Genomic DNA, 16,006 nt, shown 5'->3' with positions numbered 1-16,006 from the left:
TCCCCATTAAATACGAACTCCTTATTCTCCACCTGAAGCCCCTGGCAACCACCGCTGCCCTTTCCATCTGTACAGATCTCCCTGTTCTCGGTGCTGCGTGTCACGGAATCGCACCGTGTCCGTCCTTCGGTGTCTGGCTTATTTTGCTCAGTACCATGTCTTTGAGTTTCAGCCACATTGGAGCAGGGGTCAGAATGTCCTTTCTTTTTAAGGCTGAATAACATTCCATCACAAGGCTGTGTTTCCAGGTTGGCAAAGTCCTAAGACTATCCAAGTGCCCTCGGGAGCCAGAGCTTGGCTATCCAACAGAACTTTCTGCAGTAATGGCAGAGCTCTATGTCTGTATGGCCCTTACTGCAGCCACTAGCCCTAGATGGAGCTCCAAGGCTGAGCGCTTGAAACATGGCTCCAGAGACTGGAGAATCAAACTTTTAATTTCATTTAATTCCTATTCATTTAAATAGCCTCACATGACCAGTGCCATCATCACAGACGGTGCAGGGCTGGACTAGAAACCCACCCTCCTCATTTAGCCATATCCAATTTTAGTTCGCTTTCTTTATCACCCTGCCAATGGGAATGACAATCTAAGAGGACTATGGGCAAGCAGAGATCAGAGCCTGTGAGTTAGTTTGCTCTTGGTCTTAGTGTGTCCAGGCTCATAGGCCACAAACTGCTTCTATCCAGAGAGCTGTTGTACTTAGCACCCACAGGCCACATTCCAGACACTCCATGGGAACCCTCAGACCCAGGCAGTCTGCAGCAACAGGACCAGAGGCATGCCGGGCTGAGGCCCAGGGTAGACTGCTCTCCTGGGAAACTAGAAAATCCATGCCCTGCCGCCCAGATAATAAAAGGAAGGTGCTCGGGGTGAGGAGGACTGGAAACCGAGGAGGAAAGTGAGTCAGTCTGGGGGATGGGAAGGGAGAGGAAGCCACGTCAAGTGGCCACACTGCAGGCCTCCAAGGGGGAAGAGAGAACACTCCATCAGCAGTTTTCAACACATCAGCTTGTGGCGGGGAGAAAGGAGACATGCTGTCCAAGGAAAACAGTGTGGAAGCTGGCGTGGAGGGCCACACGTGGTTTGTGTTAGTGGCAGACTGGACTTGGAGGGATTTACTCCCTCAGGATCACAAAGCCTCCTGTCCCAGAAGAGCCAGAGCAGGCCGTGGAGACCGCCGTGCGCAGGGTCGCTGGGAAGCCACGTGGTCCTCGAAACAGCACACAATGACATACCCGGAACTGGTGGACATGGCTCGTTGTCTTTGGAAACTTTGCCCCTCGAGGAGCTGGTCTGGCTAAATATCAGCACGGTCTGGGTCCTGGCGGACATGCCACGTGGGGCCCACCTCCCCACCTCACTCTTCTTCCTGCAGCCCCTTCGGTCCAGGTTAGCGTTTTCTCAGTCTGACTTCCTTATCAGTCTGCCTGCCATCTGGCCTGCCCCAGTACCTCCTCACTGGTAGGTCCTGGGTCCCTGGCATACAACCGTGCAAAGAAAGAATGAATGAATGTGTTAAAAAAAAAAAAAAAGTGGTTATCTGGTTTGGTCAGCCATGGAAAGCCCTTCCTTATTCTGTGGTCTAGGAGAAGAGACATTAGGAGAAAGGTTCTAGGTGGCAGCGACAGGACCCCTGGACTGGGAATCAGAGCCAACTGACCAACACAATGTTGTTCCTTTCCATTTCAGAAATCAAGAACTGCTGACCATGCGGGAAAGGGCTGTCTCAGCTACTCGCCACCGAGATGGCCACAGCTTTTCAGACGGCAGGGAAGGATGATGACTCCATGAAGTGTGTACAACATGTGGGAGGCCCTGCAATTTCTGAAGACAGTGTCTGTGTGTCTGAGGACCCAGCCTTTGCTATTCAGTACTTCAATAAATACAGATAAATACGGCTGGTGGATTCTGAGGCCAGCTTTTGCCTAGGATTTTGCTGGGCAGCCTTTCCGGCTAGGCCAGGTCTGCCTGGGGAGTGGGAGCCCTTCAGTTCTGCCACCCCTTGTACCTGCCCCCAGAGAAGATGAGGAGACACTCCCTTTCCTTTGGCCTCTGGGGTGGAGCATGGGGGCTTCTGGGCAGACATTTGCCAAAGCTCAGAAGGGCAGTTGCGGCCATCAAACTCCTGGAGAGGGGACAGGTCGGTCAAGTCTCAACCCTTGTGAGAAACAAAAGACTTCTGCTGTGTGCCCTGGGACAGCCACTCCCAACTCTGGGATGAGCTGTGCCTCAGAAACAACTCTCCCAGCAAGCCCCTGTCCCTAGGAACAGCCCTCTCTGGGTCCTCACAGATGGAATGTTCTCCCACTTCTCCCCTGAGCTCCATGCTAGGCAGAGTAGACCCAGCTGGCTGTGTTCCCCACCACGGGAATTCTGCCAGATGCCCAGCTAGAAATCCTGCCTCTATACATTTGCACATGTGGCTTCCTCTTCAGGTAAAGCCCTCCTCTATCCTGCCAGCAGGTCGGCTCCTTACTTTTTGTAAAGGCCCTGCTCAGATGTCAGCTCCTCCAGGAAGTGAGCTCTGCCTAAGGCCCCCTGGCTGGAACAGAGGTCCCTCTCTGCACACTGGGGTTTGGCTCAGGTCTGGCTCAGCACATAGCTAACTGTGCCTTCTGTGAGGGCTGTCCCAGCTCTGCTAAAGACCATGACGCTGGCCTGGGGGACACACTGAACCCCTGGGAAAACTCAGAGGGCAAAGGTCACATGGCGTGGCGTAGAGTGGACCCCTCTCCCATCTGAGGCCTGTTTGTGCTGGGCCTGTGTTGTGCTGGGAGCAGCCCTCTGCAAGACAGGTTCTGGCCGCATCTTAGTGGGAGTGCCAGATGGGCCCCTGAAGACCAGCTCTAGGCAGAACTCGGAGGCAAACCCGGCTTTGAAAAGACAGATATAAAGGCAATGCTAGGCCTCAAGGAGGCTGGGGGGCTCAGTGGTTGGGAGCACGGGTTTCAGACTCAGCCACACCTGGGCCTGAATCACAGCCATGCTGCTTCTGGGCATAGGACTCTGCCTCTCCGAGCTTCTGCTTTCTTCTCTGTGACTTCAGGACTAAATGGGATGGCACAGAAAGTGGATACATGGCGTATTTCAGCAAATGCTCACTGACCCCGTCACAGTGTCACTCTACCAAACCCCATTTCCGCCAGGCACTGCCCTCAGCGCTCTGCGCGTTCTGGCCGTCCCCGTGCCCTGCTCATATGCCAGCTCTCTCTGGCACGCTGTAATGGACTCTCCAGCATGGGCCCCAGCTAGGGCAGAAAGGGAGGTTCAGAGAGGCTGAGTGGCCTGCCCAAGGCCACACAGCTGGTAACACAGTGCTGGGACCAGATACCAGGTCTTGCCACAGGGCTCTATAGCCTGTACCCTAGAATGAATGAGATATGAGGTCAGAGATCCACTGGGAAGTGGCAGGAATGACGATTAGGGTCTGGCTGTTCTAAGCAGAAGAGGGTCAGGAAATCACACTGGAAGGTGGACTGTCATAAAGGGGACCTTCTTGCTGGTGACTGTGAGTCTCTTTTCCCACAAAGGAGCCTGAGTCATGCTCTTCCTTTCTACCCCAGGCAGTCTCTCTGTAGACTGTTTCCTCTGCCGGAATGTCCTGCCCCGACCCGGAGGAGCATGTGTTGTTTTCTGTCATGTACAGGCTATCCCCCCTCTGTGGCAGCTGTCTGATTCCTTCAGGGGAATCTTCTACTCCTCAGTTAGTCTACGCACATTCTACTCCAGTCCCTAGGGCGGCCCTGACTGGTCCAGCCACTGGCCTAAGATGAACCAGTGAGACTTTTGCTTAAAGTGTTGAGGGTGTTCTTTTTCCTGAAGCCACTAAGTTGACCTGTGGGATACAGCTTGGAGCTGTGACCACCTCTGAATCACCCATCACCCTGCTTGGGCATGAAGAACGAGGAGAACTGGAGGAAGGCAGGTCCTCACTGACACTTTTGATCCTAGATCCAGCCACACCTGAAGCCAAGAACACTTAGATGTCTCAGTTATGTTCAGCTAATCAATGTTCTTTTTGAGTAATCCATTTTGACTGGGTTTCTGTCATCTGTAACTAAAACAGTACTGACTAAACCAAGATCTCACAGCCAGTAAGTGGCAGCATTTGGATCGAAGCCCAGGATCTTAACCACTCTATTAAACTGGCACCGTCTCTTCCTCTAATCTTTACGCCAGTTCCCAGCAGCAACCCACGCCCATCAATAATCCCAACAGCTGACATTTGTTCGGGGCTCGACAGCCCAGAAACTGCTCACATATATCATCACTTTTAAAAAAAAAAAAAGCAACTGAGATATACCTAAATACCATAAAATTTACCCTTTTAAAGTGTACAATCCAGTGGTTTTTAGTATATTCACAAGGCTATGCAACCATGACCATCAATTCCAGAACATTTTCATCACCCCTAAAAGATACCCAGTACTAACAAAGAGCCTCTTTCCCTTTCCCCCTCCCCCCAGCTCCTGGCAATCACTAATCTGCTGTCTCTGTGCTCTACTCCTTCTGGACACACATCACGTCCCTTAAGGCCACATAAACCTTGTGAAGGAGCCACTAGAGAGAGGGCACTAGAAGCACAGTGGCTAAGAGTGTGGTATCTGGTATCACCTGCTTAGTTTTAAATCCAAGTTCTGATATTCACTAGCTGTGTGACCTTGTGCAAATGACTTAACTTCTCTGAGCCTACGATTCTTCATCTATGTAATTTAATAAGTTTAACATGAGGATTAAAGGAGTCAATATATTGAGATGCTGAGCAGTCAACGGTCCAGAAATGCTGTTTCTATTGTCATTACCTCACGTTCCTGATGAGGATAGTAAGGCAACAAAGGGGTTAAGGGGTGTGCCAAAGGCCACACAGCACAGGTGGCTGGGCCCCAAGTCTCCTGACTGAGTCCTCTGCGTTTTCCATTACGCCACACTGGCCTAGCTGTTCCTCCACGAAAGTTTGGCCCTCCCCATACTCTTCTGTGCCAAGATACTTTTGAAAAAGCCGAGGCTACTCGCCAGACAGGAGGAAGGGGAGGGTGGGATCATGAAATCATCTTACTTCAGGGGGTCACAGCCCCATACGGGCGGGCCTCCCTGACTCGTCCTTGGGAACAGCTGACTTTGGCTGGTGGGGTCTGCCCTACTCTCTGCCAGATACCCCCTCTGGGATGTAGGGGGTGGGCAGCCGGCCATTTCTAGGACAGCAGGACCCTCTGGAATTCCGTGACTTTCCCACTCCAGCCACCCATCTGGGACTCTTTAAAGCTGGCTGAACCACTGCCTTTAGACTAGCAGGGAGGGGAGCCTGAGGCAGCTGTTTCTGTGATAGCAAACCCCCAATTATTGCCCATTATGCTGAGTGGGAAAGAAAACCTCACTTTTAAGTTCTGGTAGAAATAAGAAAGTTGAGTCAGAACAGGAGAGTTGAGGGAGGACAGGCTTTGGGCCAGGGAGACTCGTGAACATACGCTGGCTCAAACAGTTCCAAATGATGTCACCTTGGGCAAGTCTCATCTGAACAGAGGGACAGCTAATGACAGCTAATGTGCTTACTGAGCATGGCACATCTCAATTAACTGTCACCATGAATGCACAAGAAAGTGTTTTCACTTTGAACATGCAGATGGGGAGACCGAGTCTCAGAAACACAAAGAGGGGACACCAAGCAGAGATCTGAAAGGCAAGCTGAGGTTTGAACCCAGTCTGTCTAGGTCTAAAGCCCTGGGTATGTTGCCTCATGGGCTGCAGAATAGCAATTAACATTTCCATATGTGCTTCCAGAAGCTCCTCCCCACCCCGTCCTCGTCCAGCCTCCTCCTCCAGATGATGCTATACCAAACGCCCCGACCTCTCTGGCCACAGCTGACAGGCTCGGAGGTGGACCCAATACCCTTGGGACAATCAGATTTTCTCCTCTGGAGACTGGACCCAGCACCTAGAAACGCCGGTGTGTTGACGACAGGGAAGGACATTTCAACTTGGAAACTGCGGTGCTGTCCGGGGTATATAGACTAATGGGTCCGGGGAAGCTGGTCTGGAGAGGCTAGCAGGAAAACAAAGTAGGCTCAGTGGGAGACCCTGGGGCCACTGTGATAGATGGCTGGGGAGCTGCTGGGCCTGTGAGGGCCATTCAGTTGCTAGTTCCGTGGCCCCCATGAGGCCGGCTGCCTTTCCTGCTCTGGGCTCTGTGGGGCAAAGCTGCCTCCTCCCATAAATCTCCCCTACCCCTCTCTTCCTACCTAAGCTGCTCAGGGGGTGTTTGCTGTGTGGGTGTCCATAATCTGCAGGCTAGCAATCCTGACTGTAGCAGTTTCACTGTTCTCTGCCCCCTGTTATCTTCTGGAGGTAAGAGGCAGACAAGAGGCTTCTGGAAGCAAAATATAGGCAGTCCTCCCTACACAGACATGCCGTGTGTGAAAAGTCAGTCTAGTAACTTGTAGAAGTGTTTACCCAACATTCAATCTCTGAACTGAAGACCTGCTATAAAAGCTCTGCACAGAGGTAAGAGGGTAAGAGGGCATCTAGGTAAGAGGGTGTCTTGGTCATTCTCAGACAGGGCTATACCTCCTGTTCATGTCATTTAAGGGCATTGGGAGTCATCTTCCTTGCCTTTCCCCTAGGGTTCAGCCCCTTCCTGACCCCTAAGCTGCTCCTGCCAAGTCTGTTTTAGATAGTATCTTAGCATCTTTTACATACAGCCCTTCTGTGTATTTACATGTTTGCTGTGGACCAGAAGGAAAATGTAATTTACATATGGTACTGTTTGATTTTGTTGCATTTTGTGAACACAAAATACCACTAACAAGTTCAGCGCATTTTAATAATTAGGTAACTGGTGTTTCAGTTGGTTTCCATTATGCAATAACTCTTGGCAGCTTGTTACATAGGCGTTTGAGATTGTTTTAGTGATACTGGGGAAACTGGTTAAGAGCATGTTATTATCTCGCCTCTCCCTTTAAAATAATGAAATACAGATTCTGGAAACTCTTTATGCAGCATTTTTAGGAATGGATTAGGTCCATACGAACAAGGCTGCCTGTGGTTAATATCACCCAACCTTCCAAGAGAACATGTGAGGTCAAGACATGGGATGGTATGCAGAGGACACTGTGTTCACTGGGACTTCTGGGAAGTGACCTTTCACTCCTTCCCGCTGAGTATAAGCTCAGAGCATTCTGTAACCCCGTGGGATCTGAGGATAAAGCCAATACTGTGAACATAGGAATGCAGGATGAGTGGAAGGAGCTGGGTGCAGTGGTACTGTGAAAAACCTAGGTCAAGCTATGCCTGAAGCCAGGAAGGTTTTTTCCCTCCTGGAATAGTCAAGCGTGTGTTCCACAGTTTTGTGTCATTCTTGCACAGGGATCATGTTAATTTCTACATCATTCTGATTTCAGTACCTGGGCGGTTGAAGTGAGCACACAGACATTTTCAAGTCTAAGAAATAAAAAAGAATACTATGTGTCTGCTACAGATGAGGGTCTAGGTTCTGATGTCAAAATGGAAAGTTAGCCCAATTAAACTTCTTCCTACACCACGGCTCACCAGACACTCCAAATCCTTACCTGGAGGTCGAAGAACTTGCTGTAGCGCCGGTAAATGGCCTCCGTGGAGCCGCTGGACCAGGTAACCCGGATGATATAGACCTACAGAGAGGGACAGAGGAGACAGGCATTAACACCAAGGGAGCCCTCCATTTCCAGGGCTCTGGTGCAAGACACAGTGTTGAGTCAGAAAGACCTGGGTACCAGCCGAATGGCTTTGGACAAGTCACTCTCTCTGGGTCTCAGCTTCCTCCCTAATAATGTGGGTATAACCGCCATCTCTGAGAGCTATGCAAAGGATTAAGTGAAATCAATGGGAAAGCATTAGCACCCAGCTCATCTCAGGAGATGGTATTCTTTATAGCACTGTAGATTTCTTGCTTTCCACTCAATCCAGAGAGCCCTGGGGCTGGCTCTTTTTCCAGTCATTCTTAGAATTCTGCCTTTTGTCAGAAGTCACTGAGACCGGCGGCTCTTGGGCCTCTTCTACTTTTCATAAAGCGAAGCCACCACGCCACTTCACCAAGCAGGCCCTGGGCCAGGTCCCTTCTCTTTCCAAGTGCCAGTTTCTGCATCTGTGAATTGGGCTGACGGCACTTGCTTCACGTGACAGTGTGAGGATTTCACGTAGCCGAGAACAGTGAAGCACTTTATAAGCAACGGGGCCATGTTTCCAGCCTTTGTCGCAGGTCACGGCCCACACAGAACACAATGTACGATAACAAATTTGGGCAAAGTGAGGTGGCAGGGGGTCAGAGGCAGGGTCTAGTGACCCTGCACACCACCTGGACACTGGGGATAAGAAATCAGCACGTGCATAACCCTTTCCTGACTTGCACAAACGATCTGTGGCTGCAGGGTAGTTGACAATGAAAAAGTAAGTATGTGAAAGCTCTCTGGAGGGGCGCCTGGGTGGCTCAGTGGGTTAAAGCCTCTGCCTTTGGCTCAGGTCATGGTCGCAGGGTCATGGGATCGAGCCCTGCATTGGGCTCTCTGCTCAGCAGGGATCCTATTTCCCTCTCTTTCTCTGTCTACTTGTGATTTCTGTCAAATAAATAAATAAAGCCTTAAAAAAAAAAGCTCTCTGGAAACGCAGAAATGCTGTATAAACACGAGGGGCTCAGTGTTGTCAGAGGCCATGAGCTGAGGGTTGGCTGGAGGGACAGGGGCATATATGGATGAAGAAAACCTCCTTCCCCACAGCTCCTTAGATACAGAGGTGGGTGCCACTCATTATCCACAGTGATTGGTTGAGAAATGAGCATGTGACCTGTGCTGAACCAATCAGAGCCAGTAAGAGTTAGCTCTGGGGCTTTTGCTCCAATCCCTGAGAAAGTCAAGCTCTCTTCTTTGAAGTGGCTAGGCTATTAGGACCGGGACCTGGAGCTGCTGGGGGATCATCTCATCATCGCTTGGAAGGAGCTTGCTCTAGAAGGAGGCCAACATCAGTAGATTCCTGTAACACGGTCTGACCCTGAGATCCAGCTCTGCCTGCAGCTCAATCTACTCCTGGTCTGTCACATTTCCCGAGCCAGTACATCTTGGGCCGAACCTGCCTTCTCAAATTATTCTTGAAGCCAGCTTACTTTGGGTTTCTGACACATGTGCTCTGGTCCTGACTGCTGTGGGATGGGAGGTAGGAGGAGCTCTCTGAAGCCTAGGGTCATCATGGTACACTTCAAAGGACCTGGAAACTTCATCAGGAAACTTTCCTCAAAGTTGTTCTGGAACAACTCTGTGGGGGCTGGGGCCAGAGACCAGGGTGACGGTTAGGGACTTGCAGGAGAAGATTCTCCAGGTAAGAAGAGATGAATAAGGGGAAGATAATTCTGGCTAAGATGGGAAGTGCCCTTGAGTGCCAAGCTATGTCCACCAGGAATGACCTCTCCAAATCCAACATGCATTTTATTTCCGAGAAGCATGACAGAGAGGAAGAAACGTGGGCTCTAGAGTCAAGAAGCTCTAGACTCACACAATTTCCTAACCCTCAAAGCCACAGCTTCCTTAACTATAAAATGAGGTCAGCAAGTCCATCTCACACAGAGTTGTAAAGATTATTAGAGGCCAAGCTCTGAGCTCTTTGCCTGGCAGAAAGGAAAAGATCAAGAACTTTCAGTATCCTGTACTCTGATTCTCTAATGCCTGCCCCACCCCCGTTTATCCAAACAGGCTAATTTAATGTCAGGGATTTGGGCATGTCAGCACCCCCCCCCCCCGCCCTTGTTTGTGCTCCCCGGTCCTGGGGACCTCATGGAGCCAGAGAACAGGTCAAGGCATCTTTTGGGAATCACCTTGGAAAAGTGTTTTTCTGACAAAAAAAGAACTCTGTCTCTAAAGCCACCTGAGTAGTTATCAGTTTTATTAAAAAGACTTCTATTCTGCTTCAGCAATACTCCGGCACAGGGATTTTGAGTGGCTCCCATCTGTCATTCATTCATTCACTGTACAACATTTATTAAGTACCTGTTGTGTGCCAGGCACCTTGCTGGGTGCTGGGACACAATGAGGAGCAAAAGCGAACTAGACCTTGCCCTTGGAGATGGGAAGATGGGCAAAAGACCTGCAGACAAGCAAGTATGTATGTAATTGGAAGTTACATTCAGTGCTTAGGAAGGCCCCCAGCGTCTGCGGTGAGAACGAGATGGGGGAAGGTGGGGCAGCTGGTTGTCCTTGGAAGGGACCGCCTATCCGAGGAAGTAAGCACTGAGCTGAGACCTGAAGGACGAGGAGCTGGCCAGAAGAGTGGAGAACAGAGTATTCAGGCAGAGAAAGGACGAGTAAGGATATGGAGGCCAGGAAAGGCCAGACATGTCTGAGATACAGGAAGACTGTCCTGGCAAGCAGAGCTGGGGGAGGAGGGAGGCAGGGGCTGGGAGGCAGGCAGTGGTGGCATTACAAGGGGCTTGCAGGCCACAGGGAGGAGATGGGATTTTGTTCTATTAAAGAGTTTCAAGGGGAAGGGGTGTGTGGCATGATTTAACGTATGTTTTTAAAAATTTTTCCTCTATATCCTTCTGGCCACTGTATGAAAAATGGTTTGACGAGGAGCAGGGACACCACTCAGGAGGCTTTTCCATCACTGAAAGGGACTCAGCTAATCCAATGGCCCCAACTTCCGGATGGGTAAATTGAGGCCCAGGGAAGATCATACCAATAGTCCTGTCACTGGGGGATGCTTACGCGAAGTATGGATAACTATCTGTCAAGAATAATGTTAACATGGATTAAAAGACAAAGGAAAAAAAAAACTGATCACCAAAGTGTCATTGTTTTCCTAAAGCCAACCAAAAAAGCATTCCCATCAATGGAAAACAAAATTCTGCTTACACAATTCATTCTAGATCTCTTGTTTATAGTTTTTAAAGTTCTGTACATATGGTACAAGGACTCTGCAGCAGTCCTAATTGGTTTATTGGAATCAAGCTCTGAACACAATTTGGTGCCTGCATTTTTAGGCACAGATCTAACTTTTAATGAGAATTGTCCCAATGCTGGGCTTTGGCCTTCCCCAGGGTTTAGGGGTGGGTGAAAGGGCACACCCACCGGGTTCTGACACCCGCCCTGCTGCTGGGGGAGACTCAGAGGCACCAACCTCTCTGGCCACAGTGTTCTTGTCTCTAAAACAGGGTGAGTAATTTCCCTTGAGGATTCTCTGCAATCACTGATGCACGTGGGGCCTTGCCCAACGCCTGGCGCACAAGAGGTATGCAGAGCCAGTTCCTCCCTCAGAGGAGCTGATCAATATGCCTGCTTTTCTGGTATTCCCTTTCTTGCCTTGGTGACAGCGCCTAATTTCCTTTGGAATGTCATCCCTCTCTTTGTGATAGGAAGTGGTGTCGTGGCTCTGGCCAACCAGACTGTTGCCTGTCCCTGGCCATAACAATGGGTCAGGGACCAGCACATGACCCAAGCCAGGACAATGAGACTCAACTCTGGGACTTTTGATGGCATGGTCAGGGAAGAGCCGCCTTTCCCCACCGTGATGGCTGACTCGGGGGAGAACTGTGTGGAAAGCAACTGTCACACAGAAGCAAGCAGCCAAGAGGGAGAGAAAGAGCCCTAGTCCTGTGACATTTGGACCCCTAGATCCAGAATCCTGGACATTTCATGGCCCCAAGTCAAAACCTTCCCTCTCTGGTTTAAGCCAGTTTTCGTGTCTGTTACTTGCCACCAAAGCAGTCTGAACACATCTGACCTTGACTTTTTTTTTTAATTTTTAAAAAGATTTATTTATTTATTTGTCAGGGAGAGAAATAGAGAGCACATAAGCAGGGGGAGCAGCAGGCAGAGGGAAAAGCAGACTCCCAGCTAAGCAGGGAGCCTGATGAGGGGCTCCATCCCAGGACCCCAGGTTCACGACGTGAGCCAATGGCAGACACTTAACGACTGAGCCGCCCAGGAGTCCCAGGGTGAATGTACTTAATGCCACTGACCTGAACACTTAAAAATGGCTACAATGGTAACATTTATGTTACCATATATATATGTTATATGTATTTTATCACATTTAAAATGACTTTAAACAAAAGTAGATTTCCTGCAGAGGTCTCTGTAGTCCATGCCATGTTACCCTGGAAATGTCATTGAATCTTTCTCCATGGAATAGCCCTCAAAACATGTGAATGTCCAAAGAAAATTTATGTACAGAATGTATTTTTTAAAAAAACGACTCAAAACTCAACAGTAAGGAAACTACCAACATGATCACAAGATGGACAAGAGATCTGAACAGACCCTTCATCAAAAAGGATACACAGATGGCAAATAAGTACATGAGAAGATGTTCTACATCATTAGCCATTAGAGAAAGACAGACTGAAACCATGATGAGGTATCACTGTGCATCTATTAGAATGTCTGGAATAAAAAATATCGACAAACCAACAAAAACTGGTGCTGACCAAAATGTGTTGTCTCCGAAACTCGTAGCCATTGGTATGAAAACAAGATGGCACCGCACTCCCTGGAGGGATGCGGAACTACTGGGTGAAATGTCATTGATAAGGAGAGCCACCCAGTGCGAGAGTATTACCCCATGGATTACTTCCTCAGCAAAGGAAAAAATGCACCTTTTCAATGCAGATCTCGTGGTTAAACTGTAATGAGGTGATCGCAAGTGGACACCCCGAGGTGATGCAATGTGAAACATACAAAATCTTCTGTTGAGTATTGTCGCCAAAACGTTTAACCTGAATCTTAAGCCTCTTGACCTATGTTCCAACTTATAAGAAAGTAAAGGAGAAAGAGGAACAAGCTAAATGACGCTATAAGGAAACAATCAGGTGAATTCAAAATGTGGGATATTCCATAAGTCTAACAACAGGGTATGCCCTGTTCGAATACTCCCTCTTCCAGAAAGTCCTGACTGCTCCCTTCCTGTTATGTTGGGTCTCCTTGGCACCCACTTCCCAATCATAAAGTCAGTTATACTTTACTGCCATCGCTAGGTGCCTGCTTTCCCACTGGGTTCTAAGATTTGTGAGAGGAGACAGTGCCTATAGTCTTCGCTGACTGCTGTATGTCCAGTGAAGAGCATGATGGAAAAAATCTATGCTTCGTGGAAAAATCAGAAAGGAACTGAGATGCCAGAAGGTCAAGCTCTCACAGAGGCAATGCCTATCCGAGGCAGGCCCGAGGTCGGCAGGAGGGGTGCCTAGCTCAGCTGTGTCTCTCGGATAGTCCCACAGGCTTGCCTCTCCTCTCTGCTCTGTGCCCTGCTCCGCAACCCCTCCCACTGGCATGTGTGCTTGAAGCAGAGAGTCTCAGGGAGCAGCAGGAACTCCTTCCCTCTGGGAAAGAAGGAACAAAGCCCACACTGTGATGTCTGAAGGCTCTGGAAGATTTCCTCTTGCTCCCTCACAGGAGGCCCTGAATCGCAATTAGCCATCATGGAATCCCTTCTTACTCAACCTCAGCAGCCAGGCCTGCGTGATTTACAAAGCCCAGACTCCCCAGGCCTGGCATCCCCTGCGACTGTGTCATCAGGGCCAGAAGTACTGGGTTTCCTCACTTCCTCTAAGTCAGTCCAGAGATGAATGGCTGGATGGAAGGGCTGAGGGGTGGGCTCTGCTATGACCAGGGTGCTTAGAGTAGAGGTGGGCAGATGGCGGGGCTGCAGCGTCTCCCAAGTTTCCAGGGGCCTGCAGGCTAGGCGAACACCTCTCACAATCTCCTAGCCAGGCATGTTGGCGTACAAGTGTAGTGGTCCGGCTGAGGTCACAAGGTTGGAAGTTCAGAAGGAGGACTGTGAGCCAAGCTCCCTCTAACCCCGAAGGCCTTGCTGCAGTGAAGACCCTATAGCTGGACTGTGGTCTGTAGGCAGATGCAAGCTCGCTTTCTTCTGTCTTTGAGAGCCCACCAGGAGGCTGTGGAGTCCAGGGATTAAGACAGCCTTGAGTCACCTCTGCTTTTGTCTCAACTAGCTGCGTGGTCTTGGGAAAGTGGTTTAAACTCTCTGTGACTCAGCTTCCTCCTTGTGAAAAACAGGGATTATAACAGTATCAACCTCAGAGTTGGGGTGATGATTCTGTGAGAATGTGACTACAGAGTGCCTCGCATGGGGCCTGCATGAGGTAAAAGCGATCAATACCCTCCTCACTGTGAGCCAAACACGGGTGTAAAGCTGAGACCTGGTCTCTGTTCGCTGCCTCTTGGACGCTTCTCCCATAACTCACTCACTTTGCCCCATTCCTCCATTCCCAGGGCCCTGCCTCTTTTGTGGTCTTCTTCAGGCCCCAAGGGGGTCAGAGGGTCTTCCCTGCCGGGCCTGGGAATAGAGGCCCAGCTCACCTGAGCCAGGGGGGCACATTTCTGAGCTGTCAGAGGAGTCAGGGCCCTATCTCCTCTGTGTGAGTGTCTGTGGGAATGGCCCTGCCACCTCCCACCCCCACGCCTCAGCCTCAGTGGAGCGGAGCTCTATGTCTAGCTCAAATGCAACGTCGCCACAGAGCCGTGAGCCTGCCTGGGGCCAGGCCTTTGTCTACCCTGGCCTCTCCTCTACCAAGGCTTGAAGACTGTTCCAGAGTCCTAGGTCAGTGTGACCTTGCAGGAGGTGCCCCACAAAAGACAAAGAACCCATCAAGTCATGGACAGTGGAAGGTGTGGCCGGGGCCACAGTGACCCCTGTCCTCTGACGACTACCCTGTCCTAAGGTTTCCAAAAGCTACTTTTCTCAACTTGAACTGGTTTCATACGATAGAAAAGGGAAAAAGGAAAAAAAAAAGTTCTCTGGCAGATGCTGAGAGTCCTTCTCGGACCCAGTACTTGAGAAGTGTCACCTGTCCTGCCCATCTCACGGCCACAATGACTGCTCCAGGCGGGCCAGTTGGCTTCTCTCAGGAACCCGGAATCAGACCAGATGTCAGCTCCAGCCACAGCCGCCTCCACACTTGGTGACAGACATCTGGTGCGCAGACAGGGACAAACGAAGGAGAGGAGCAGAGAGGAGAGGCAGGGAGAGCCCTGCCCGGCCCCTGCCCGCCCAAGGTTTTCATGACGCGTGACAGGGACCTGGGTCTTCCAGTTAATTCCCCTTTTGGCATAAAGAGGGTTTTTATGCAACTGAAAGGATACTATGACATGGGGAGGAAAGTTCAGGCACTATCTTAGGTGAAAAGAATAGGGAAAAAAAGGTAATGTCAATCGCACTACGTGTGTGTGTGTGTGTGTGTGTGAGCATGTATATACATCATTTCTGGTAGTTATGCTCTAGAAAGTCTTTATGAACACTGATTTAGCAAATGCAGAACCACTGTTCCTGGAGGAAACACAAGGTTAGGGTCCTGCAAATCCCCGGTCACAAGATTTTCATGAACGGACCCGTGGATAGCTTGGCTGTTCATGCATAAAGCCACCTTGTTCAATGTGTATTGCTAATGCATTAACATTCAGCTCCGGCCTGCAACACTGTACCTCACACCTAAACTCCTCTAACACATGTGACTTCCCCGTGACAAGGTTTTCCTGAGTTCAGGAACGCCACACGGCACTTCAGCACGAGGCGTGGGGTCATTTTAAACAGTGAAATAACCAACAGAGAATACCAAAAAAAAAAAAAAAAAAAAAAAGAAAAAGAAAAAGAGAAAAGTAGCACTGAAGGTATCATGAGAAAGACTTATTTCAAGTGTCAGAGCTGAAAGCAGAAGGCAGAGTGTCGCCTTGCTGGGCCTCAGCTGAGCACATGCACAGGGGGTGACATAGCCATGTTTTGCTGCTCTGCACACTCCCATGTCCACGAGTGGCCATGAAGTGCTTCGAGTATTGAAGTTGGATCACAAATAAATCTTAGCAAGTAGGCGAATGCCCAAATATGGAATTTACAAATGCAGCAGATTGACTGTACGGTACATAAACGTGTGTGTGTGTGTGTTGCGTGTAGAAACCAGTGAGATATATAGAATATATACCAGATATAGGGTTTGTAGGCATATGTAGGACTTTTTAAATTCTGTTTTTGATGCTTTCT

General features: G+C 49.7%; 1 protein-coding gene across 1 annotated transcript in view; it reads right to left on the bottom strand.

Moving 5' to 3' along the window:
• SH3PXD2B (SH3 and PX domains 2B) overlaps positions 1 to 16,006 on the bottom strand; it is a 99,810-nt gene that overhangs the window by 61,095 nt on the left and 22,709 nt on the right. The window contains exon 2 of the mRNA XM_082726104.1: positions 7,564 to 7,644. Within this exon, the coding sequence (XP_082582230.1) occupies positions 7,564 to 7,644 (81 nt within the window). The remainder of the gene's footprint in view (positions 1 to 7,563; positions 7,645 to 16,006) is intronic.

This window comes from Mustela nivalis, assembly GCF_964662115.1.
Source record: "Mustela nivalis genome assembly, chromosome: 3".
NCBI classification, from domain to species: domain Eukaryota; kingdom Metazoa; phylum Chordata; class Mammalia; order Carnivora; family Mustelidae; genus Mustela; species Mustela nivalis.
The sequence above is the reverse complement of the archived record's forward strand: the minus strand, read 5'-3'. Positions and strand labels throughout refer to the sequence as shown.